We start from the raw sequence: 25,734 nt of genomic DNA, 5'->3' as shown, positions 1-25,734 counted from the left end.
GGTGGTACCTACCACTTACAGAGCAAGGGAACATGGAAGGAAGAACAAGTTTTAGGGGGAAGGTGAGTTTGGTTTCAGGAATGGTTAATATGAGTGGCTTTTTGGTCATCTGGGAGAGATAGAAGGAGGAAGACAGATCTAAGTATCTAGAGCTCAGGAGATGATCTGGGTTGTGGACAAAGTTCTGGTATTGGCTGATGTGAAGCCATGAGTGCCTGAATTCACGTGAACAGTGCACAAACTGTCCTGTTCTGGGCCAAAGCTGACCATGCAAATAGCTGGAAGAATGGGACTGGAATCTGGGTCTCCCTGGCTGCAGTAGAGGCTGGCTCTGCCCATTCCACTGGGATTCTGGATGTGGGGAGGAGGCAGAGCATATGATGCTGATGGGCTTCAGGAAAGGGGTTTCTAGAGCCCTATGGTGACTAAATCCAACAAACTGTCCCCTGCCCCCAGATCAACAGAAATAAGGACAACCCCATGGAGAAAGACAAGATCAATAAACATTGGGAGATATTTATTTTCTTTAAACAAGGTCATAAATAACAAAGAAACAAAGTAGGTCCCAGACTCTGGACCGTGCAGCAGGACAGGGATAGGAAGTTGTTGGGTGGAAAGGTGGAGGGGATTACGCATCACCTAAGACAGTCACAGAAAAGATGGGCTGCAGGAGACTGCCCCTTCCTGCCCTTGGAAATGGCGTGCCTGGGCAGTAGGGGGAGGCCGCAGTGCTGTGATGAGGCAGCCGGAAGGGGGCAAAGATTGAGGATGCTGGGCTGTACTGTTTCTATGAAGAGTGACATGGAAACCACAAATGGTGAAGATAAGCTGTGGGTCTAGAAGAGGCAAGCGGGCACTCTGCACACCTCCAGGGACCAATTATGAAAATGGTTAAATTTGATTCTTAAAAACAACTCCACAGGCTTTGGCCTATGGCTTTGTGCATGGGCTGTATTTAACCTGGGTTGTTCTGTGGCAGGTGAGGGCTCAAGAGGCCCCTGGAGCAGCCTGGCCTCAGCCCAGGGCAGGTGCCCAGACATGTGGGAGAGGGACAGTGGGCTCTCCCCAGATGGGAGGCCATGTGCTTGGACTGGCTGGACCTGATTTTCAGGCTGGTTTCTTGTGATGCTATCCAACACCCCTCCCCATTCCTAAGGATGGGATCCTGGCCTCTCTGGGTCTTCCAAGCCTGGAAGAGTAAGACTGGGATAAAAAGGTACCTGACTGGTATTTTATTTGAAAGGAAATATAAGGACCACCCTGTGCATGGTCCATCCCATGAGGTAGGGCAGGACCATACCAAGAACAATCTTAAGGAATGGAGGTCCCTGAGCCTGGGGAGACATTTGGACCCAGGTGCATTGCCTAATACCAGGAATAGGGACCCAGGGTGGCGGTTATGATGGAGGCTTCACCCTAGGCAAGGTAAGAAGAACAGGCAGGGGCTACCCCTGAATAGGGAAGGGGTGGGAGCTGGGGAGCCTTGGACTAAGTTGGTCGAGGTTGGTCAAAGGCCCTGGAAAACAATGCTTTTGGCAGGAATACACAAAAGGGTTTGTACATCTGGGGATGCCCGTCTATAGGGAGCCGGTGTCACATGGTCGGGCGGGATGGTGAGGAGGAGACAGCGGCATCACAGTGGCCTCTGGTGCGATGTATTTACAACAGAGCTCAGTGTTGGGGGAGGGACGGATAGCAGGTTACTAACAGCCAGGAAACACACTGTGAAGAATGGAAAGAGAAGGAAAACAAATGTGACCATTACTAGTTTTCTCCTGCTCACACTGTCTCCTTCAGAAAGCCCAGGCCTTCATGATCACAAGGGCCCTGTAGATTGTCCGACCTCCCCACAGCCCCATCTAGGTCTAGACACAGGGTCTGTGAAGGGGTGATATGACCAAAGCTCCAAATGGTCCAGGGGCCCCAGACACTATTATTATCAAGAAAAACTAAGTCTTTACTTTTGATTCCTGGGATCCATTAATAGTTAGTTGCTTGAGGGGTGGTTTTGCATAAAGGAGTCACTTGTACCAGGCTCCTGTCATCATTTCCAATGCCGACCCTGCCCTGTGATCCTCACTTCCCAGGCCCTGGCATTTAGAGTTTTCTAATGCAGAAGCGATTTCTTTTCTTCAACATTTCTTCTTCAAATTCCTAAAGGTAGGGAACCAGTTCCCCTGGACCCTCACCAAAATTAGGACTTTCCAACTGGCAGGTATGACTCATTGGGTTTGTGGGCTGAGAATCAGGGACATTCTGTAGCACAGATCAGGAGTTCCCTAAGGTGGGGGCCCAGTCTGTGTGGTTTGGGTAATCATGCCTCTCTTCCTCCTCCTCCTTGACAGAGTCTAACTATGTCTCCTTAATCAGATGAAGAGCTTCCTAGGGTGAGAGGCACCCTTTTCCCTTTAAACCAGTGGTTCTCAACTGTTAGTGATTTTGTCTTCCTTGAGACATTTGGTAAAACCTAAAGACGTTTTTCCTTGCCATAACGTTGAGTGTGTATGTTGGAGTGCTACTGGCTTCTAGTGCGTTAGAGGCTAGGGATGCTGTCAAACATCCTACAATGCACAAGACAGGCCCCCAAATGTCAATAGTACTGAGGTTGAAAACCCAGCTCTGGATCTCTATACAGCTTCCATGGCCTGCCCAGCCTTCCTCAGCAGCAGGGCAGGAGATGGCATACAGAACTTACCTAAGAGCTTGGAAAAAGACGGATTCCCACCCCAGCCTCCTCAGACAAGGGGCACCTCAAGAAGTGGGGGGATTTCTTTAAGAAGTCAGCTGGAGTAGGGACTAGGCATAATTTAATCTCATCTCTGCAACAACCCACTGGACCAAAGCACACAGAAACAATCAACCATGGCTTAACAAAAACACACATACTTGGTTCCATGTTGAGGAGGAAGAAAAAAGGCATGGTGACCCAAACTGGGCAGGGGTAAGGTAGAGATATTTACAACATTACAAATATCTTTTTGCTGTGGTTGGCCAGCACTGCTGGGCTCTTTAAACCTGTGTTACTTCCTTACCACTGGAATCCACCGATGGGCTCTGCAAACCTGTGCCGGATCAGGAAAGTGGCAACAGCTTCAGCTACCTGGAAAAGGGAGAGATATTCCAGGCTATGTGACATTAACAGTGGGGATCACCTCTGGAGGTCCTGTATGCTTTTTTGGGAAGGTTAGGCTCTATAGTGGACTCATGGGACCTGCTGGATTTGAAATCTAAAGGATCTGAGTCCTGGCAGGGCCAGGGAGACTCTTCCCCACCGTCCTTGCCAGGGATAGCTCCAGAGAAGTCAAGGGGAATGATGTGAAGGCTTATTTATCCCTGAGAATCACAAAGCATCTTATTCCCATAGGAGGAGTACATATTAACTACTAACTATGCCTAGAGTTTAGGAGGCAGTTTCTACCCCAATTTTCCCTTTTTAAACCTGGCTTTTGGGGAAAAGAGAGAAGCAGAGCTCAAGATCTTGACCAGAGTGACCTGGGATGAAACGGCAAGGTGTCAGTGGCTCCTCAGCACATACACAGAAAGCTAAGACCATAAGCAGCTGCCAGGGAGAGGTTTGGGGAGATGGTGCAAGTTGTATCTGCATAGGCCCCACAAAAGCTGCTGAGGGCAACACAGGCTAACTCAAGGGTTTGTACTATTTTCTGTGAGAGCCAAAGTTACTCTCACAGCTGTCCTTCAACAGTCACAGAGCATCAGACTCACCTTGTCGGGGGCATCCTCATGGACTGCGTGGCCACACTGGGGTAGGACCTGCATCTGGAACTTTCCTGGAGAGGAAACAAATCCAGGTGATCTCAGGGACTAAAATGATCCCTTCCTGGGGCGCCTGGGTGGCTCAGTCAGTTAAGCATCTGACTCTTGGTTTTGGCTCAGGTCATGATCTCACAGTTCGCGAGTATGAGCCCACATCAGGCTTTGCACTGACAGTGTGAAGCCTGCTTGGGATTCTCTCTTTCCCTCTTCCTCTCTCCCCTCCCACACTTTGTTTTTCAAAAAAAACCAAAAAAACCAAAAAAAAAACCATAAATAAAATGGCCCTTTCCTTACCAGCTCTGCAGTCTCACAGGCTACACTAGGAGTTCAGAACCTCCCTAACTACTACCCTCCCCAATAGTCTGGACCCAATCACCAAGGTTTGAGGAGAATGTAACCTTAGGCAAATGATTTTCCCTTCATTTTTTCCTTTGGCACGCATTTACTTTGGGCCAGACACACAGGAAGAAACAGTTCCTGTTTTCAGGGGATTTATAGTCTTGTAAGGGAACACAAAAAACAAAATTTTAATGTAGCATGTGGTTCTTATGATAAAAGAGTACACGGAGCTGGAAAAACATAGGAAAGGAGGCTTCACAATCAAATAAGGATATAGGAAGGCTTCCCACACACAGCGGGGGGTGGGGTGGGGAGCCTATACAAAGGAAAGGAGGATGAAATGGCATTTGCTCCCGGAAATAAAAAGGTTGACATGGAGCTCATGAGAGTTAACAATGAGGCTGGAGAGGAGAGCAAGGACCATACCATTAAAGGTTTTGTAAGCTATGTTAAGGATTTTGAAAATTTATTATAACAAGAATAAGTTTCCATTTGAGCGCTTAACTATATGCCAGACTATACTAACCACTTTCTCACACTTGTAGAACATTGTAAGCTCACCATTAATGTGATAGCTATTAAGAGTGAACCAAGATAACTGATAAAGCAAGATCCCAAAGCAGACCAAAGGATATGGGACCTAAGTAGAACAGACTCTCAGAGCCTAAGTGGCTCTATTACAAAATAAGGCAATATGCTCTGAAGTCCTCTGGTCATCACATTCTAGGATTCTTACTCCAATTACACAGTGCTTTAAAATTTTTTCAAAATACTCTTCTATCCATTTTTAAAGCTGATTCTCAATCTACCCTATAAAACTGAACAGGACAAACACTGAAATTCTTTTCTGAGATAATGAAACTAATACCACGGTTAGTCATTTGTCCAAGTCTGCTTATTTAATCAATAGAGGAACTAAGACCATTCCATTCAGTAAGGCCCAACTTATGCCCATCCTCTTGCTGTAGTCTGCCCCTGGGTGCTCCAGCCTAGTCCAGCCTAATCTCCTCCCTCTTGTATCCCCTAAGGTACTACTACTAACACGTATGGATCCAAACACAGCAGCTTGTGCCCCTCTTGTTTTGTAAGCTTATATTTTATATGCCACTGGTGGCTTGCCTTCCCAAGAGTATTCCATTTCTGTAAAACAGAGCCTAATATCATTACTTGCTCTATATTCCTAATAGAGCCCAACACAGGGCAAGACATTAAGTGTTTAGTAAGTCTTAACGAGTAACTGAGCGAATGACCTGATAACACAACTCCAATCACCCTGGGCTTGATGTCTAGGATGCATTTTTTTGTTCCTACATACTAACAACATTGTACCTGGTAAATAAAATAACGATCATGGGTAATCCTCACAATTATTCTATGAAGTGGGCATATTTCCAAACGCTTCCCTCCAATTTTACAGATAAAGAACCTTATGTTTAGACAGCATAAAGTATTTACCCAAGTAGTATCATGAATGAATGCTAGGTTTCTAGGAATCTATAACTAACTTACCAGGTTTAAACACAATGCTGGGAAGGCTGTGGTTTGGATCTATGCCAACTTGGCCATTTCCCTTTGTTTTGTGGGATGTCCCTCACTTCAGCCATTTACTTTCTATACTCATGGGATGCTTTGAAAGAGAAAGTAGTCTTGGCATAATCCTTACTTACTGGGGAAATAGCAGGAAATCATGAGTACTTCCTGAATATAATGAAGCCATCATTTGTCAGACTTACTTCACACACATTTTCTCAGTTAAATACCAAACAAATGTATTAAGATATAGCATTATTTCCATTTTACAGATGAAGAAACTTGGGATTAAAGAAGTTAGCAATTCATTCAACCACAACACTAGTAACAGTGACTCACCACCCAGGACTGTCTGATTTCAAGGCTGGTGATCAATAATGGTTTCTTTCAAATGCTATTCAGTCCAGATCAACTGCTTTCAGATAGTCTCAGGGGCCATATCTGATTCTTCTGTCTGTCCAGCATTACGCATAGGTCTTAGATAGAAACACTGCTTAGGAAAGATTTGCTTGAATTGAATTTAAGGAAAGATGTCTAAGCTCAAAATTACCAACATCAGTGCCATAAAACTCACACAGTCCCAGTCCATGGTCTTGCTCCAAGCTTTAGGCTACTTCAAGGTAGAGGAAGGGTAGGGGAGAAGTGCCTGGGTCCAGGATGTAATAATCATTCAGGAGCCTTTGAACAACTATTGTGAGGGAATATAGTCCCTTTTACTGTGGAGAGCTTAAGGACAGCTAAAAGAACAATTTGAGCCCATGAACATCCAAGTAGAGATGTCCAACAGGTTTGATATATGGGCCAGGTCTACAGCTCAGGAGAGAGGTATGAGTTGGACGTTTAGCTTTGGGTGTTATCAGGGTATGAACAGAAGCCATGAGATTGCCCAGAGAGAGTAACCAGAAAAAAAAGAAGATCAAGAACAGAATCTGGTTAAGACTGAAAATTTGGCCTTAGAGTTAGCACTTCTTCTTCCCATACCTGAAAAGATGTCAATGCCTATTGACTTCACCTTTACCAAACTTTTCATCTACACTAAAGCAAGAGCCTCCACAAAACTGGTCCCACAGCCTCCACTTCCATCTGGCCAACACACCTGGACCTGAACACAATATGTCGCTTTTCTACTCATTATACCTCATGATCCCTGTGAAGCTGCCATCAACTTTCTCATTTTATAGACTGAGAAATTTTATACTCATTTTATAGGGTGGTGAAATGAGTAGGAAAGAAGCAGTACTCAAAGTCAGTTCTCCCAACCTCAGAGTCTATGCTTTTACCACCTCACCAGGCTATCTTCTAAACACAGTTTACATCTTCATGCATTCCATTATCCTGGATCTTTTCCTTTCCTATGAATTCCAACAATGATAAAAATACTGATCAGTAGGGGAGCCTGGGTGGCTCAGTCAGTTAAGCCTCTGACTTTGGCTCAGGTCATGATCTTGTGGTTCACAAGTTTGAGCCCTGAGTCGGGCTCTGTGCTGACAGCTCAGAACCTGGAGCCTTCAGATTCCTTGTCTCCCTCTCTCTCTGCCCCTTCCCTGCTCATGCTCTGTTTCTATCAAAAATAAATTAAAACATTAAAAAAATTTTTTTCAATTTTTTAAAAAATTTTAAATTTAAAAAAATTTTTAAAAATTAAAAAAAATACTGATAAGTATTCAGAATATCTCCTTTCACAATATTATATATTTATAGGGTACTTTATGGTTTATATTGCTCTCTGCAAAGACACATTCTCATTTTAATCCTTACAACTCTGAGATGTAAATGGTAATTAAGTCCCATTTTTAGATGGCAAAAAAAAAAAAAAAAAAATGAAGCTCAGAAAAGGGAAATATTTGCCTATAATCAAATAGTGGGTCAGGAATGGATGTTGATGTCAAGTTTCAGGTAACTCAAAGCTCATTAATTTCCACATGACTATGTCCCTTTCTCTGCCCTCAGAGAAAGACCTGGAGACAAAATTTCTTGATGACTTACCTTGCATTTGGCCAATAGTCAGATCCTTATCCAATCTATCAACACCTAGAACAAAATAGGAGAATCCGGAAGTAGCTTACTAGAAAAGGCTGTGCGAAACGGGTTTTGCTATTCAAGTAGGAAAAACTGCTACAAAGTTGTAAATATGATGACATTATCAACTCGTGTTAATGCCAATCCCAACTCCTTGAGGGTATATGCTCACCACATGAAGCTTTCCAGAATAAGGTTTCCTTGCAATCTTTTTGCTCATTTAAACTGGTTTCTGAAAACAGGGTTTTACTGTAAAAATTTTCATTATACTCAGAATATCTTTATACCACTCTAGAAGGCCTTGGGCTTAACCAGGGACTGAAGGCAAGCCAGAATTAAGCTATCCCAGATGAATGCTTATGCTTAGTTAGGTTTAGGGATTTGGTATGGAGAGGAGAAAAGCACAAATGAGTGAGGATGGGACTTCACTTTGGAAGTCACTACCCATTTGATGAGTAGTTTTAACAAGGACATATTCAGCTGATGATATACCTACGCTGCTATGGACTGAACTGTGTCCTCCCCCCAATTTGTACGTTGAAGCCCTAATCCACAATGTGACCGCATTTGGAGATATGGAAATAATTAGGGTCAAAATGAAGAAGTAATTAAGGTTAAATGGGTAGGGCCATTTAAATGGGTAAGGTTAATGGTAGGGCCCATTAAGGTCATTTGGGTAGGGCCTTCATATGACAGGATTAATATCCTTTTAAGAATAAACACCAGGGAGCTTACTCTCACTCTCTTCTGCCATATAAGGACATAGTGAGAAAGCAGTTGTCTGCAAGCCAGTAAGAAAGCTCCCACCAGAACTTGACTGTGCTGGTACCCTGATCTCAGACTTCTTCCAGAACTGTGAGAAAATAAATTCACTGTTTAAGCACCCAATCTATAATATTTTGTTATGGCAGCCTCAGCTAATACATACACATACACACTTACCAGCCAAGAGCAGCAATTTAGGAATAGGACAACTAAGAAAGAGATTGGATAAGCCTCGGAACCAGCCATCCCAGTATTTTTCTGTTTTCGCCAGTTCAATTCTCCAAGTGTACGGATGGTCTTTCTTGGTCTGGAGGAATAAGAGCAAGTTCTGAGTCTCTGAGGGCAACCCCTGGAGGAACAGGATAATAACTAGGTCCCTGGGAAAAGGAAAGGGAAGGAAACTAGCACTTATTAAGGGCCTACTATGTCCCAGACATTTTCACATACACTTAATCAATTATAACAGTCTTATGATATAGGTTATTGTTGTAATTCCCATGTTTAAATAACTAGAAGTTTACTTTTTACTTCTATTAATTTCAGTGGACTTAGGAAACTTTCTTAAAGACACCAAGCTAGTAAATGGTAGAGCCAAGACTGAGCTTCTCTTATATCCATTTGGCGAAAAGAACATATCTATCAAAAGAATAATTACATGGGAATGCAAGCTGGTCAGACACTCTGAAAAACAGTATGGAGGTTCCTCAAAAAACTAAAAATAGAACTATCCTACGACCCAGCAATTGCACTGCTAGGCATTTATCCACGGGATACAGGTGTGCTGTTTCAAAGGGACACATGCATCCCCATGTTTATAGCAGCACTATCAACAATAGACAAAGAATGGAAAGAGCCCAAATGTCCATCGATGGATGAATGGATAAAGAAGATGTGGTATATATATACAATGGAGTATCACTCGGCAATCAAAAAGAATGAAATCCTGCCACTTGCAACTACGTGGATGGAACTGGAGGGTATTATGCTAAGTGATATTAGTCAGAGAAAGACACAAATCATATGACTTCACTCATATGAAGGCGTTAAGAGACAAAAGAGATGAACATAAGGGAAGGGAAACAAAAATAATATAAAAACAGGGAGGGGGACAAAACAGAAGAGACTCCTAAATATGGAGAACAAACTGAGGGTTGCTGGAGGGGTTGTGGGAGGGGGGATGGGCTAAATGGGTAAGGGGCATTAAGGAATCTACTCCTGAAATCATTGTTTCACTATATGCTAATTTGGATGTAAATTTTAAAAAATAAAAAATAAAATTAAAAAAAATTTAAAAAAGGATAATTACAAAAAGCACAGTGCAGTATGAAAAAATGCTGATGATATACTATTAAGAGAAAGAAGCAGAGTATAACATGTCATCTAAGTGAGCATTACTACTGGAAAAATGTGGTACATAGAAGGAACTGGAAGGAAAAAGGGAAAATACGTTGATTTGTTAGAACATTTTTTCTTATATTTTGATTAATAATAATGATATAATGTCCCCGCTATAGTCATCTGAAAAAGGAAACCTGACTCAAATATTACAAAATATATCTTAATATAGGGGAAGGGAAGGAAAAATAAGATAAATACAGAGAGGGAGACTCTTAAATACAGGGAACAAACTGAGGGTTGCTGGAAAGGAGGTGGGTGGGGAGATGGGTTAAATGGGTGATGCGCATTAAGGAGGGAACTTTTCAAGATGAGCACTGGGTGTCATAGGTTAAGAGATGAATCACTGGGTTCTACTCCTAAAGCCAAGACTACACTGTATGTTAACCAGAATTAAAAAAAATCTATATCTATATCTATATATCTATATCTATATGTTAAATCCTGATATATAGTAGACAGGCACAAAGTATGCACTCATCAAATACAAGCTGAACAAATAAATGATTCTCTATACTTTTCTGGATCACTGAAAATTTGACATATTATAATTGAAATAAACAATTGGGATACCACAGCAACCACAATATGAAAACCTAGAAGTGAACATGAGACAGCAACATACTGTGTTAGAGATCATTAGATGATTAAGATGTCCATACCACCCAAAACGATCTGTAGATTCAAAACAATCCCTATCAAAATCCCAATGACATTTTTACAAAAATAGAAAAATTCATCAAAAATTCATATGGAATCTCAAGGGACCCCAAATAGCCAAAACAATTTTGAAAAAGAACAAAATTGGAAGACTCATGCTCTCTAATTTCAAAACATATTGCAAAGCTACAGTAATCCAAATCGCATGGTATTGGTCTAAAGAAAAAGAGACCAATGGAATACACTAGACAGCCCAGAAATAAACTCTCACATATATGGCTAAATGATCTTTAACAAGGGTCCAAGATGATTCAATGGAGAAAGGATGGTTTTTTCAAGTGGTGTTGGGAAAACTGAATATCCACATGCAAAATAATGAAGTTGGACAATACACAAATTTAACTCAAATGGATAAAGACCTAAATGTAAGACCTCAAACCATAAAACTTCTAGAAGAAAACACAGAGGAAAGCTTCATGTAGTTTTTCATGACATTGACTTGACAATGATTTCTTGGTTATAACACAAAAATCACAGGCAACAAAAGCAAAATTAGATAAATGGACTACATTAAACTTAAAAAACTTCAGCACATCAAAGAACACAATCAACAGAGTAAAAAGGTACAGAATGGGAGAAAATATTTACAAATCATATATCTGATAAGGGGTTAATATTCAGAATATATAAGAAACTCCTACAACTCAATAGCAAAAAAAAAAAAATCAAACAACCTGAATAAAAAAATGAGCCAAGGACATGAACAGACATTTCTCCAAAGAAGATATACAAATGGCTAATAAGTACACAAAAAGATACTTAACATCACTAATCATCAGGGGAATGCAAATCAAAGCCACAATGACATATCACTTTGCACCTATTAGGATGGCTATTATCAAAAAAGACCAAATAACCAGTGTTGGCAAGGATGTGGAGAAACTGGAACACCTGGGGCACGGTTGGTGGGATTACACAATGGTACAACCACTATGAAGACAGCATGGAAGTTACTCAAAAATTAAAAATAAAACTACCATATTATCCAGCAATCTCACTTCTGGGTATATATCCAGAAGAAGTGAAAGCAGGGTCTTGAAGAGATATTTGCAGACCCATGTTCATAGCAACATTACTCACAACAGTCAAGAGGTGTAAACACTCTAAATGTTTATTGATGGATGAACGGATAAACAAAATGTACTATATACATATTACTTAGCTTAAAGAAGGAGATTTTGTCACATGCTACAACACAGAGGAAACGTGAGGACGTTTTGTTAACTAAAACAAGCCAGTTACAAAAAGACAAATACTGATTCTACTTCTATGAGGTATCTAAAGTAGTGGAATTCATACAAACAGAAAGTAAAATGGTAGGTATGGGGGAAAAGGGAAATTGTTTAATGAGTATAGAGTTTCAGATATGCAAGATGAAAAAGTTCTGGAGATCTGTTTCACAACAGTGTGAACACTACCGGATTATACACTTAAAAATGATTGAGGTGGTGGGGCGCCTGGGTGGCTCAGTCAGTTGAGCATCCATCTCTTGATTTTGGCTCAGGTCATGATCCCAGAATAGTGGGATCGAGCCCTGCATTAGGCTCTGTGCTGAGCATGGAGCCTGCTTAGGATTCATACTCTCTGTCTGTCTGTCTGTGTCTCTCCTGCCCTTCTCCCCTCTTGTGCACTTAAAAAAAAAAAAAAAAAAAAAAAAAAGATTAAAGTGGTAAATTTTATGTTATGTATTTTTTAAACCAAAATATAAAAAAGGAAAGAAAAAGATCATGGGGTGGGTAGTCAGGAAACTTGGGTCTTCCAGTTCTCACTAAAGTGCTGCATGGGCAACACTTCCCATTTCTAATTTATGAGCCATTTCTAATAGATTTCCACAGTCAGAGACAGCAAGACCCTCTTAAATGCACAAGGTACTTCATATGCAAATGACAAATTTAAGGTAAGGGAACTTCCAAGGATAATAATACTATAAAAAGAAATTTTAAAAAAGGAGTTCATCTCAAGTCCTAAAAATGTAAAAATAAAAAATCTGGATAGAATTAAGAGTTGCTCCTGTATTTAGGCTTATGATAATAAATCTTTTCTCTGGAGAGGTGGATCATAAAGTTAGTTTAGTTTGGATGCCTTCCTCTGACAAATGGTAATAAAACAGATTGATGTAAGAAACAAAACAGATGAACACAGGGCGGAAAAAAGAGAGGCAAACCAGAAAACAGACTCTTAACTACCAAGAACAAACTGAGGGTTGCTGGAGGGGAGGGCAGAGGGATGGGTTAAATGCGTGATAGATATGAAGGAAGGCACTTGGGATGAGCATGGGATGTTATATTATATGTAAGTGATGAATCACTAAATTCTACACCTGAAACTAATATTACACTGTATGTTAACTACTGGAATTTAAATAAAAACTTGAAAAAAAAAAAAAGAAAAAAAAAAACAAATCGATGTAATGAGATCTAATTGTTGGCTAGGAGAAGCAGAAAGCTGGCTACCAATTTTCCTGGTATGTTCACCTGGGCAGGATGCAATTCTCCACACAGGGCATCAACCACAGGCTTTGCATTATTTTTCAACACCTCACTTGAAAAGAACTTAAGAAGATAGGCTTTGGGTCAGTCAGGCCTGACTTAATGCAAATCCCAGCTCCACCATCAACTAATTCATGGTGGGTCCCTTGGGAAAGTTACCTAACTTCTCCAAGCCTGTTTTCTTAGTTATTAAGTGGGCAACACAAAATCTCAAAGGATTGTTGTAAAGATGAACTAAAATACTCATGTATGTAAAACAAGAGGAACATGGTCCGGCATACAACAAGTAATTAAAACACCAAAATCTTAAGAATATGGGATTTCAATAATCTTGAAAAAGAAGAACAAAGTTGGAAGACTTACACTTCCCGATTTCAAAACTTACTATGAAGCTACAATAATGAAGACTGTGCACTTGCTTATAAGGATAGACATATATATATATAATGGAACAGAACTGAGAGTCCAGAGACAAAGCCTGGCATTTATGGTCATTTGATTTCCAACAAGGGATGCAAGACAAGTAAATGGGAAAGAGAAGTCTTACCAACAAACGATCCCGAGACAACTGGACATCCACATGCAAAAGAATGAAGTTACACCCCCAACATCATACTATACACAAAAATTAACTCAAAATGGATCATAGACCTAAATATAAGTGCTAAAACTAGAAAACTCTTAGAAGAAAACATACACATAAACCTTTGTGACCCTGGGCTAGGCAAAACCTTCTTAGATATGGTGCAACAAAATAGTAACTAGATAAAATAAATTTCTTCAAAATCAAACTTATGCACTTCCAAGAACATCATCAAGAACATGAAAAGACGATCTGTGTAACAGGAGAAAATGCCTGCAAATCAGGGACTTGTATCTAGAATATATAAAGAACTCCTACTATTCAATAATAAAAAGATAAAATACCCTACTGAAAAAATGGGCAAAGGATCTGATTATACATTTCTCCAGAGAGAAAATGGATAGTAAGCCCATGAAAAGATGCTCAACATCAATAGTCATCAGGAAAATGTAAATCAAAACCACAAGAAGATACCACTTCATACCCATTAGGATGGCTATAATCAAAAAGAGAGACAATATTACAAGTGCTGACAAGGATGTAGAAAACTCATACACTAGTGGTGGCAATATAAAGTGCTGCAGGCATTTTGGAAGATAGTCTGGCTACTCCTCAAATGATTAAACACAAAGTTAGCATCCAGCAATTTCACTTGTAGGTGCATACCCGAGAAAAATAAAAACCTATGTCCACACCAAAACTTGTACACCATTGTTCATACCAGCATTATTCATAACGGACAAAAAAGTGAAAACGATCCAAATGTCTATCAACTGATGAATGGATAAAAACTGTGGTCTATCCATACAAAGGGATATTATTCAGCTATAAACAGGAATGAAGTTCTAATATATGCTACAACATGGATAAACCTTGAAAACATTATGCTAAGGTAAAATAAGCCAGTCACAAAAGACTATATATTAATGATTCCATTTATATTAAATGTCCAGATTAGGCAAATCTAAAGAGACACAAAGTAGATTAGTGGATGCCTAGGGCTGGGAAGGTTGAGGAGAAATGGGAAGCAACTGCAAACAGGTATGACATTTCTTTTACAAGTGATGAAAAATGTTCTAAAATTAGATTGGGATGGTTGCACAATTCTGAGACTACTAAAAACCACTGAATTGTATACTTTGGGTAAGTTACCTCTCAATAAAACAATTTAAAAAAAGAGATTTACACGTAAAGGAATACCTCCTGAACAACTGAAGTTTATTGCTTTAAGGACCAAAAATTAAAAAGTTTCCCTTTTCTTTTCCGTATTTTAATCATTTTGTATTAGACATCACCCCCCACCACCAATGTATACCTTGTATTCTTTCACACACCAAAATGGATGCAATAGAACTCTTATGTATGTCTCAGGATCATTTCAAACACCACTTTTTATATTATGTTGTAACAGAGATGCCCCTAAGAGGGGCTCTAAATGGCTGGCTATCATACTTTAGAAGTTGTGACTGTTGCCAACTAATCTTTGACAAAGCAGGAAAGAATATCCAATGGAATAAAGACAGTCTCTTTAACAAATGGTGTTGGTGGGCGCCTGGGTGGCGCAGTCGGTTAAGCGTCCGACTTCAGCCAGGTCACGATCTCGCGGTCTGTGAGCCCGCGTCGGGCTCTGGGCTAATGGCTCGGAGCCTGGAGCCTGTTTCCGATTCTGTGTCTCCCTCTCTCTCTGCCCCTCCCCCGTTCATGCTCTGTCTCTCTCTGTCCCAAAAATAAATAAACATTGAAAAAAAAAAACAAATGGTGTTGGGAGAGCTGGACAGCAACATGCAGAAGAATGAAACTAGACCACTTTCTTACACCATTCACAAAAATAAACTCAAAATGGATAAAGGACCTGAATGTGAGACAGGAAACCATCAAAACCGTAGAGGAGAAAGCAGGAAAAAACCTCTCTGACCTCAGCCACAGCAATTTCTTACTTGACACATCCCCAAAGGCAAGGGAATTAAAAGCAAAAATGAACTACTGGGACCTCATGAAGATAAAAAGCTTCTTCTGCACTGCAAAGGAAACAATCAACAAAACTAAAAGGCAACCAACAGAATGGGAAAAGTTATTTGCAAATGACATATCTGATAAAAGGCTAGTATCCAAAATCTATAAAGAACTCACCAAACTCCACATCCGAAAAACAAATAACCCAGTGAAGAAATGGGCAGAAAACATGAATAGACACTTCTCTAAAGAAGACATCCAGATGGCCAACAGGCACATGAAAAGATGCTCAACGTCACTCCTCATCAGGGAAAGACAAATCAAAACCACACTCACATACCACCTCATGCCAGTCAGAGTGGCTACAATGAATAAATCAGGAGACTATAGATGCTGGCGAGGATGTGGAGAAACAGAAACCCTCTTGCACTGTTGGTGGGAATGCAAACTGGTGTAGCCACTCTGGAAAACAGTGTGGAGGTTTCTCAAAAAATTAAAAATAGATCTACCCTATGACCCAGCAATAGCACTGCTAGGAATTTACCCAAGGGATACAGGAGTGCTGACGCATAGGGGCACATGTACCCCAATGTTTATAGCAGCACTTTCAACAATAGCCAAATTATGGAAAGAGCCTAAATGTCCATCAACTGATGAATGGATAAAGAAATTGTGGTTTATATACACAATGGAATACTACGTAATGATAAAGAATGAAATATGGCCTTTTGTAGCAACGAGGATGGAACTGGAGAGTGTTATGCTAAGTGAAATAAGTCATACAGAGAAAGACAGACACCATATGTTTTCACTCCTATGTGGATCCTGAGAAACTTAACAGAAGACCATGGGGGAGGGGAAGGAAAAAAAAAAGGTTAGAGAGGGTGGAAGGCAAACCATAAGAGACTCTTAAAAACTGAAAACAAACTGAGGATCGATGGGGTGTGGGAGGGGGGGAGGGTGGGTGATGAGCATTGAGGAGGGCACCTGTTGGGATGAGCACTGGATGTTGTATGGAAACCAATTTGACAATAAATTTCATATTAAAAAAAAAAGTGACGGTTTCTGTTGTAGTCATTAAGTTTAATTTGCATTATTAACATTTTCTCCATCATTTTATTTTATTTATTTTTCTTTATTGAGATATAATTGACATATAACATTGTGTAGGTTTAAGGTGTACAATGTGTTGATCTGATACATTTATATATTGCTATACTGTAACACCACAGTGACAGCTAACAGCTCTATCATGTCACATTATCATTTCTTTTTTGTGCTGGGAACAATTAAGACCTAGTCTCAGCAACTTATAATAGTATTGTTGCCTATAATTATTATGCTGTGCATTAGATCTCCAGGATCTATAGATCTACTAGTTGCAATAAGCAGTTTCTGTTGTTTGGGGTTTGTGTCCTTCCTCAAGTGTAGATTGTTTTAGCTATACTTCTTATTGCCTCATGTGTCTCAGTCTGCCCTCCTAATAAAACTGGAGTTTATTAAACTGCATATAACTGGGCTTATAAAAAACTGCAAAGAAAAAATGAGCTAGAGTTAAAAATCAGAGGATCTGGATGTGTTTTAGTGCTAACATTTATATGTGACTGTAGGCAAGTATCTGTACCTGACTTATAAAAAACAGTGATAATATCTATAATGCAGAGCTAAAACGAGAACTCGGGACGATAAATGTGATGTACTTAGTATAGCTTGCAGCACATAAAAGACAAAAAGTAATTGGCAGTTTGTATCAGAGTCTCAAATCTACTAAATATTACTCGATTACCTTGGGCAAGTCTCTTCATCTCTGAGTCTCAGTTTCTTTTTTTTTTTTTTTTAATTTTTTTTTTTTAACGTTTATTTATTTTTGAGACAGAGAGAGACAGAGCATGAACGGGGGAGGGTCAGAGAGAGGGAAACACAGAATCTGAAACAGGCTCCAGGCTCTGAGCTGTCAGCACAGAGCCCGACGTGGGGCTCGAACTCACGGACCGCGAGATCATGACCTGAGCTGAAGTCGGCCGCTTAACCGACTGAGCCACACAGGCGCCCCTCTGAGTCTCAGTTTCTAACTGTTAACATGAGAGAAAAGATCTCCCCTCACCTCACACAGTGTAGGGAAGGCAAATTAGTCATGCATTATTTATGTTTTTGTAAACTCCAAAGAGGTACAACAAATTATTTATTGATCTTAAGGATGACAGAAAGAACCTCATTAAATTAAAAATACTGTTTGATGAACATACAGTTGATGCTTCAACAATATAGGTTTGGACTGCGCAGGTCCACTTATATGCAGATTTTTTTCACTGAAAACAGTACAGTACTGTAAATGTATTTTTTCTTCTTCATGATTTTCTTAATAACATTTTCTTTTGTCTAGCTTACTTTATTGTAAGAATACAGTATTTGATACATATAAATATACAAATTATGTACTAATTAACTGTTTATATTATTGGTAAGGCTTCTGGTTAATAGTAGGTTATTGGTAATTAAGTTTTTGGGTAGTTAGTAGTTATACTTGGATTTGACAGTGTGGGGGTCAGTGTCCCTAACTCCCATGTTGTTCAAGGGTCAATGTACTCTCCTCCTTGCTAACAGTAGCATCTCCAAATGTAAAGGAATATGTGGTATGTACCAATTCCATTATTTGCCATTAGTAAAATGTTTATAATCCATCCCAGAAAGTCTGCTGCTCATGCTCACCAACCATTTCCAAGAAAAAAAGTACTCTTTCCCACTATTATCCTCAAATCAAGTGCTCAACAAGTACTCACAGGACATTTGCTATGCACACAACTCCAAGCTAAATAATAAGGAAATTCGTATAGAACATCAGATCCTGTGCTTAAAATACGCAGGTTATTTTTGTTGGGAGACAAATTCTCGTGAAATTAGAGGACATTGATTATGCATTCTAGAGATGACTACAAGAGACCATAGTATCTCTGAATGTGGTTTATGAAAAACAATTCTATAACTCAGCCATGACTTCAAAAAAGAGTGCTAAGTTATGTCATACAGACTCTCAGTGCTATACTGGAGAGGGACTGATATAAAATGAGGTCAGAAAACATCCCTTAAGAGATATACCTTGAAAGATAAGTAAGATCTAATGGGCTTAGCATAGACTAGTAGGAAATGAGATTGTCTCATGAGATAAACCTCAGGAACAGAAGTAATGAGGTGAGAAAGAGCCTGATGAGAAAGCAAGCTGTTTGAGGGGAGGGTATATACTGTGAAGTTTTATGTTCCAATTTGTCAGAGCTATCAACGGTGCCTTATATCCTATAGTTAACCTAAATATCTATAACATCTTCGCCCCCTAAAATATCCAATGGCAAAAAAGGACACGTCACCTCCTCTTCCCTACCCCCACACACTCTGAACCATTCCATATTCCATCCTTCCAAGAATGCCGGCTTTCACTCACCTCCATGTCATCCTCCTTTTTCCTCTTGTTTACTGACTCACTTCCTTCTTCGTCTTCTTCTTCTTCCTCTATGATTCCTTCCACTATAGATTTTGAGCCTTCTGGACTTGTAATTCCTTCACACCTAGGTTTTTTTTTTTTAGAAAGTGTTATCATATATCTCTCTATTATATACAAATTATCTCAGAGATACTGATACTTATGGTCTTTTACAATCAAATGTCAGTTAAAATTGACCATGCTTCTGGGAGAAGGAGGATGTGAAACATGTGCATTTTAAAATGTATAGAAGTAGGCCAGGGCTATGGAAGGTCATGGCCAATGTAGGACTATACTCTGAGGGCTGGTTTCCAGTTCTTGCACCAATACTGACCCACAGAAGGGAGTAACCATTCCTTGAGTCATGGTGGCAACAGTTTTACTGGTATTATCTTATATAATTCTCATAACAATCCTATGAGGTAGCCCTGAAAAGTTAAAAAAAAAAAAAATTGTCCAAGATCACCTGGCTCATTAGTACATGAGGCTGGGAGGCAAATCCAGACCCAATTAACATGACAGCATGGTACTTTTCTATTGTACCCTGTTTACAATAGAACAAGCTTCAAACAGAATGGTAAAAGGCCCCCACTTTTAATTGGCTAATAGAAACTGGCAATTACAATAACCATGGGCAGCTGAACCTTGGAGATTAGAACATATGATCCAACCAATTACTGTTGTTTTTCCTCTAAAAAACAATGTCTGTTATATAATTAGGTAGAAAAATTATTATTATATGACCAGCTGGTACCATAATTCCTTTTAGAAAGAACTTGTTGGAAAAAGTACACTGACAATATTAAAGGTAAAAATCCTAAGAGCCTAGGTAGCAGCTAGTGCTAAGGTCTGTTCTGCATGATAAAGAAGAATCTGTTATTTTGTACTTGATAGGGAGAGTGAAGGGAGAAGAGAAGAGACAATGAGATAAAAAGAGGTGGATAAACTGAAGGGCCACTGAAACTTTAGTGGTGGATTCTTAACAGTTATCACTTGTCCTTCCCCGTCTCCTCTACCAATCTCAGTAAAGTGTATGTTCATAAAATATTTTGTCAAGTGGGGGGGTTTTCTATGGGACTTGAGGTGTCAAATTTCACATCTAGGGTCAAAGTAGTATAACAAAGAAACAATATGTACTTTACATTTCCACAGCTATGGATTAGGAGGTTCAAGGGAATTTCACATAGATCAAGAAGGGCAGGAAGGTTCCATCTGATATCTATGTGACAATTAAAACATACACTATATACACAAGTTTACATATTAAGAGAAAACACTTAAATTTACATATTAAGTAAAATTTTACAATCACTGAACTACCTGAACACAAGCCATATAACTTCCTCATGAAATGCTTCATCACTACTTAAACAAGTCAGATCTTAAAATATTTAGGCATTAAAAAGTGGGCAGTCTCACAGCTTATTTGAATACTGCATGTGTCTGTCAGATATTACTACTCAAATTGCATTTTTAGGCATAAAATCCATAATATAGGGCTTGAAGTCAAATACACAGGAGACTGAATTTGAGCTGTTATTCACTAGCTGTGTGATCCGGGGAAAACTACTTTACCTTTCTGAACTTCTCTTTTCTCATCTATAAAACAATACTTATCTTAAAGAGGTACTGTAAAGACTAAATGAGGTAGTGCAAATGAGTTACTGAATCCACATAATGGTCATCAATGGTTACCAACACTCAAAAAAAGGAGATAACCAGACATTACATGCTTCCTATTGGCAGTATGTATTCTCACAAACAAAAAGCCAAAATAACAATAAATAAAGCTGAACCTGACCAAATCTCTGGATCTAACTAACAATTTACAAACAGTACAGGGCACAAAAAAAAAAAAACCAAAAACCACAAACAAACAACAAACCCAAAAACCAAAAACTTGGGGTGCCTAGGTGGCTCAATTGGTTAAACATCTGACTCTGGGGTCTGACTCTTAATTTGATTTCGGCTCAGAACATGATCTCATGGTTTTTGAGACCCTCATAGGGCTCTGTGCTGACAGTGCGGGACTGCTTGGGATTCTGTCTCTCTCTCTCTGTCCTTCCCCCACTTGCTATCTCTCTTGAAATAAAAAAATAATAAAAATTTAAAAAATAATAATACAGGGAAGAGAGAACATATTAAATTACACCTTCAGAAATCAATCAGCAAATCCAGATTGTGGAAAATTCTACAGGGCAAACAACCAGGTTTCTTCAACAAATAAATCGCAAGGAAAAAAAATGAGACAAAAGTGGAAACTAAAAGATACTTAAGAGATATAGTCAATTGATATATATCACTTTATTGTAATTCTGACTTGAACTATAAGAAAATTATTTGTGAGACAATCAGAAACATGAATACTGAATAGACATTTGATGATATTAAGGAACTATTTATTTTTTTAGGTGTGATAATGGTACTGTGATTGTGTTTAAAGTGTCCTTACCGTTGGAATATATTTCAAAAAATGTTGTGCTTAGGGTAAATAAATAGGGGCACAGATGAAAAAAGACTGGCCATGAGTAACTGTTGAAAATAGGCGTTGTGTACATTGGGGTTCACTGTATTATTCTACTTTTATATATTTGAAAATTTGCATAAGGTAAGGTCTTAAAAATGAGAAGGTGTATATAAAATACCTTGTACCCAGCAAATAGCAGGCATTCAAAAATACCATTATTATTTTCATCAACTCCTGTGCTCCCTGTTGTTCCCTTGGGCAACATTTTCTCAATTCATCTAAAGTTCATTTTCTGACTACATAGCAATACCCAGGACTCATGTAACCCTATCTAAGAAGATCAACTGGGCTAAATATTCTTAGCTTAGCCTTAGAATCTGGCTTTCACTCAGGTTATGCTAAAGCTTTTATACTGTAATTTCTTCACAATCAGGTTTGGCTAAGAAGGAGATTATTACCAGAATAAAATGATCACTTCTAGCACTAGAATGGACACTTAATTTTTAATATCCATTCTCTGGGATTTTTCACCTTTTAACACCCAGAGTTACATTAATATGGCAGTCCTGTATTATATAGGCTTTGGGATTTCTTCAAAAAAAAAAAAAAAAAAAAGTAAAGAAAGAAAAGCTATGCCGCTAGCCCAGCTGAGCTCATTTGTCAACTATCTAAAATAATAAAGGCATTCAGGATGGTAGGACAGGTGTATAACAAAAAGCAATCTGTAATTCTCTCACCATGTTTCAGTCTCTAAAGAGCCCAATAGGGAAAAAATAAGACCTACTGTTTGACTTGGCCAACCATGGAGACACGGGCCGACTCCAAATTTCGAATCTGACCACTCTTCACACTACAAAAGTGAGAAGGGAAAGAGGTTATTCAGCAACCATTTTATCACGTCATTAGGGTCAAACGAATAATTCTGCAGATTCTGTGGAACCTACTACAAAGTTGTGTTTGCCAATATAGCTTACTATGGAGATAACCACTACTTCCTACCTGGTTATTATGGCTATAAGCCAAGTAGTAAAAATTAGGTTAAAGACATTCAAGTCATTTCAGTTCTGCAAATATTTACCAGGAGGATACTATGTGCCAGGCCTATGTTCAAGAAGCACCTAATTCAGGGGGGAGAAAGAAACACAGATAGTTTCAGTATAACAAAGGCAAGGTTCAAAGGAATCACTTGATTCTGAATGAAGACATTAAAGAAAGCTCCCCAAAATGTCCTGCCTAAACTGAGGAGAAAAGAAGTTCAGTGGAAGATAAAAGAGGATGGTCTCACGCTCTCTCTCTCTCAAAATTTAAAAACAGGAGCCTGGGTGGCTCCGTTGGTTCAGTGTCCGGCTCTTGGTTTCGGCTCAGGTCATGATCTCAGGGTCATAGGATAGAGCCCTGTGTTAGGCTCTGCGCTGAGCATGGAGCCTGCTTAAGATTCTCTTTCTCCTTCTCCCCCTTTCCCCAGCTCAAGCTTGCGCGCTCTCTTTCTCTCTAAAAAAGGGGGGGGGGATGGGCAGAGCATTACAGACAGAGGGCACATTGTGAACAAAGGGACTGTGATGTGGAAAAGTCAGTAGGATGAGGACAGAGTGCAAGGAGAAGCAGGGGAAAGCAAAGGAGGAGTGTGAATAGGAGAAAGGGATAGGTGGGCAGAGATGAGTTCTTAGAGGGCCTTGTATGCTATGATATAGAATTCAGAAGCTTAGATACTATTTTAATAGATTAGGCCTCTCAGTTATCTACCTACATATGACTAAGGGCCAAGCAAAGCAGCTTCATGTCCCAGGGGGAACTGGAAACACTACCTGAAGCAGGCAATCAGAATGCATTTTTTAAAAAAAAAATTTTTTTTCAACGTTTTTTATTTATTTTTGGGACAGAGAGAGACAGAGCATGAACGGGGGAGGGGCAGAGAGAGAGGGAGACACAGAATCGGAAACAGGCTCCAGGCCCCGAGCCATCAGCCCAGAGCCTGATGCGGGGCTCGAACTCACTGACCACGAGATTGTGACCTGGCTGAAGTCGGACGCTTAACCGACTGCGCCACCCAGGCACCCCTGGAATGCATTTTTTTAAATCTAATTTTTTAGCTTAAAAAATCATGTAAAATTTTAAAGGGCAACCCCTTTAGATAAAGACCTTGCTTCCTATTTTAATGATAGATGTGATCAGAACTATTCATTTTTCTATCCACCAACAGATCCACCAACTGAATTTTCCATCCACCAACTCAACCTACAGAATCTACAAATCTACCAGTATTTATAAATCACATACTCTCCCTTGATGACTGTTTAATATATGAAACACCTCTGTCCCTACTCAAGGTCAACCTTAGGAACTGGTTTGCATCTCTTCTTGCTATAAATTATTATCCTATGTGTCATCATTTTTTTTCTCTAGCGGATATTATAAAACATCTTTTAAAAACATTCTCAACCCCACATTCACTACTAGATACCATCCCATTTTTCTGCTCTTCTAGACAACAAAACTTCCCAAAAGTTATCCTAAAAAATAAGTTATCTTACTTGCTTTCTCCATTTTGTCATCTCCTATCCTTTCCCCAACTAATATCCTCAAACATATATTTGGAGGGGGGGTTATTGCCTACTTATTTTCTGTGATTGTCTTTGTCAAGGTCACCTTTACTCATGCCAATTAAAAAAAAATTTTTTTTTTAATGTTTATTTTTGACAGAGAGAGAGAGAGAGACAGAGCATGAGCTGGGCAGGGGCAGAGAGAGAGGGAGACACAGAATCTGAAACAGGCTCCAGGCTCTGAGCTGTCAGTACAGAGCCCAACGTGGGGCTCGAACTAACAAACTGCGAGATCATGACCTGAGTTGAAGTCGGACGCTCAACCGACTGAGCCACCCAGGCGCCCCTCAGGTCAATTTTAATGGTCATTTTTTAGTCCTCATCTTAACTGATCTCTCAGCATGTGACACAGATGCTCTCTCCCTCCTTCTATAAACACTTGCTATACTCCTTTAGTTTTCCTTCTATCTCACCAACTGTGACTTTTCAGTTTCCTTTGTTGGATCTTTCTCTTCTTCCCAAGCTCTAAATATTGTGGAGTTTCCCAAGGCTCAGTTCTTGGAATTTTTCTATCAATATCAAATCCCTAGATGACTGCATTCAATCCTTTGGCTTTCAATATTATCTATGTAATAATGATTCTCCAATTTATCTCTAACTCAGCCTCTTCTAACTGGTATAGACCAGTAACTACTTGACATTTCTGCTTAGAGGTATAATAACCATTTCAGTTTATCCAAACAAAAATCCTGATTCCCTGACCCTTTACCTGCTCCCAAATCTACTTCTCTTTGTCTCCACCATTCACCTGATTGCTTGGACTAAAAATCTAAAAGCTATCCTTGAATGCTGTGCCTCCTCCTACCCCCACCCCTCATTTCTCTCCTGACATCCGATCTGTAAGGCATTCCTGTCAGTTGTATCTTCAAAATACATTCCAAATATGACATTACTTCCTCTGTTGGCATCCTAGTCTATGCTTACCATCATTACTCTCCTATACTACTAATCAATTTCCCACTTCCATTATCACACCCATCCCTTTCCCTTCCCCTAGTGTTTTCCTCAGAGCAGCCAGAGTGATGAAACCAAAGTGTAAATCCTTATCTGTCCAACTTTTAAAGCCTAGGCTTCTAATGACTATGACCTACTGTCTCTCATTAGGATGACCAAGAAAGCAGAAGTGGGAATTCACTTTGATTTAAATCTTTACTGAATTAAACAGGTTGGCTTTGTATTTCAACATCTTTTTTAAAACCTGGAATATCCACAATAACTATGAGTCATAAACTTGATTCAGATACCCAGCCGAGTACAAAATTATGAAATACTTCATAGTATTCTTTCTGATTCTCAGGTTCAAGAAGTGGGATCTAAAAATCAGTGGCTCTTATACAACGCAGAACATTTTAACATACAACAAACAGAACCCTCATCCTATCCCACATCTGCCACTAGAATCAAGACTCTATCTCTTTTTAAAGTTTATTTATCTTGAGAGAAAGAGAGTGCACGAGCGAGGAAGGGGCAAAGGGAGAGGAACAGAGAGAATCCCAAGCAGGCTCCAAGCTGTCAGCACAGAACCTGACATGGGGCTTGAACTCACAAACTGTGAGATCATGATCTAAGTTGAAATAAAAAATCGGAGGCTTAACCAACTGAGCCACATTTTCTCTTTTAAGAAA

General features: G+C 39.6%; 1 protein-coding gene across 3 annotated transcripts in view; it reads right to left on the bottom strand.

Annotated features, from left to right (window-relative positions):
* Window positions 1-496: 496 nt before the first annotated feature.
* Window positions 497-25,734, bottom strand: part of PPME1 (protein phosphatase methylesterase 1) — an 87,803-nt gene continuing 62,565 nt past the window's right edge. For all 3 annotated transcript variants that reach the window (XM_015075583.3, XM_015075584.3, XM_027039806.1), the window contains 7 exons: window positions 22,294-22,359; window positions 19,004-19,127; window positions 8,605-8,734; window positions 7,630-7,674; window positions 3,724-3,788; window positions 3,033-3,100; window positions 497-1,722 (listed from right to left, as the gene is read on the bottom strand). In XM_015075583.3, coding sequence (XP_014931069.1) covers window positions 1,704-1,722; window positions 3,033-3,100; window positions 3,724-3,788; window positions 7,630-7,674; window positions 8,605-8,734; window positions 19,004-19,127; window positions 22,294-22,359 — 517 coding nt within the window. In that variant the 3' untranslated portion in view covers window positions 497-1,703. The remainder of the gene's footprint in view (window positions 1,723-3,032; window positions 3,101-3,723; window positions 3,789-7,629; window positions 7,675-8,604; window positions 8,735-19,003; window positions 19,128-22,293; window positions 22,360-25,734) is intronic.

This window comes from Acinonyx jubatus, chromosome D1, assembly GCF_027475565.1.
Source record: "Acinonyx jubatus isolate Ajub_Pintada_27869175 chromosome D1, VMU_Ajub_asm_v1.0, whole genome shotgun sequence".
In the NCBI taxonomy this organism is placed as follows: Eukaryota; Metazoa; Chordata; class Mammalia; order Carnivora; family Felidae; genus Acinonyx; species Acinonyx jubatus.
The sequence above is the reverse complement of the archived record's forward strand: the minus strand, read 5'-3'. Positions and strand labels throughout refer to the sequence as shown.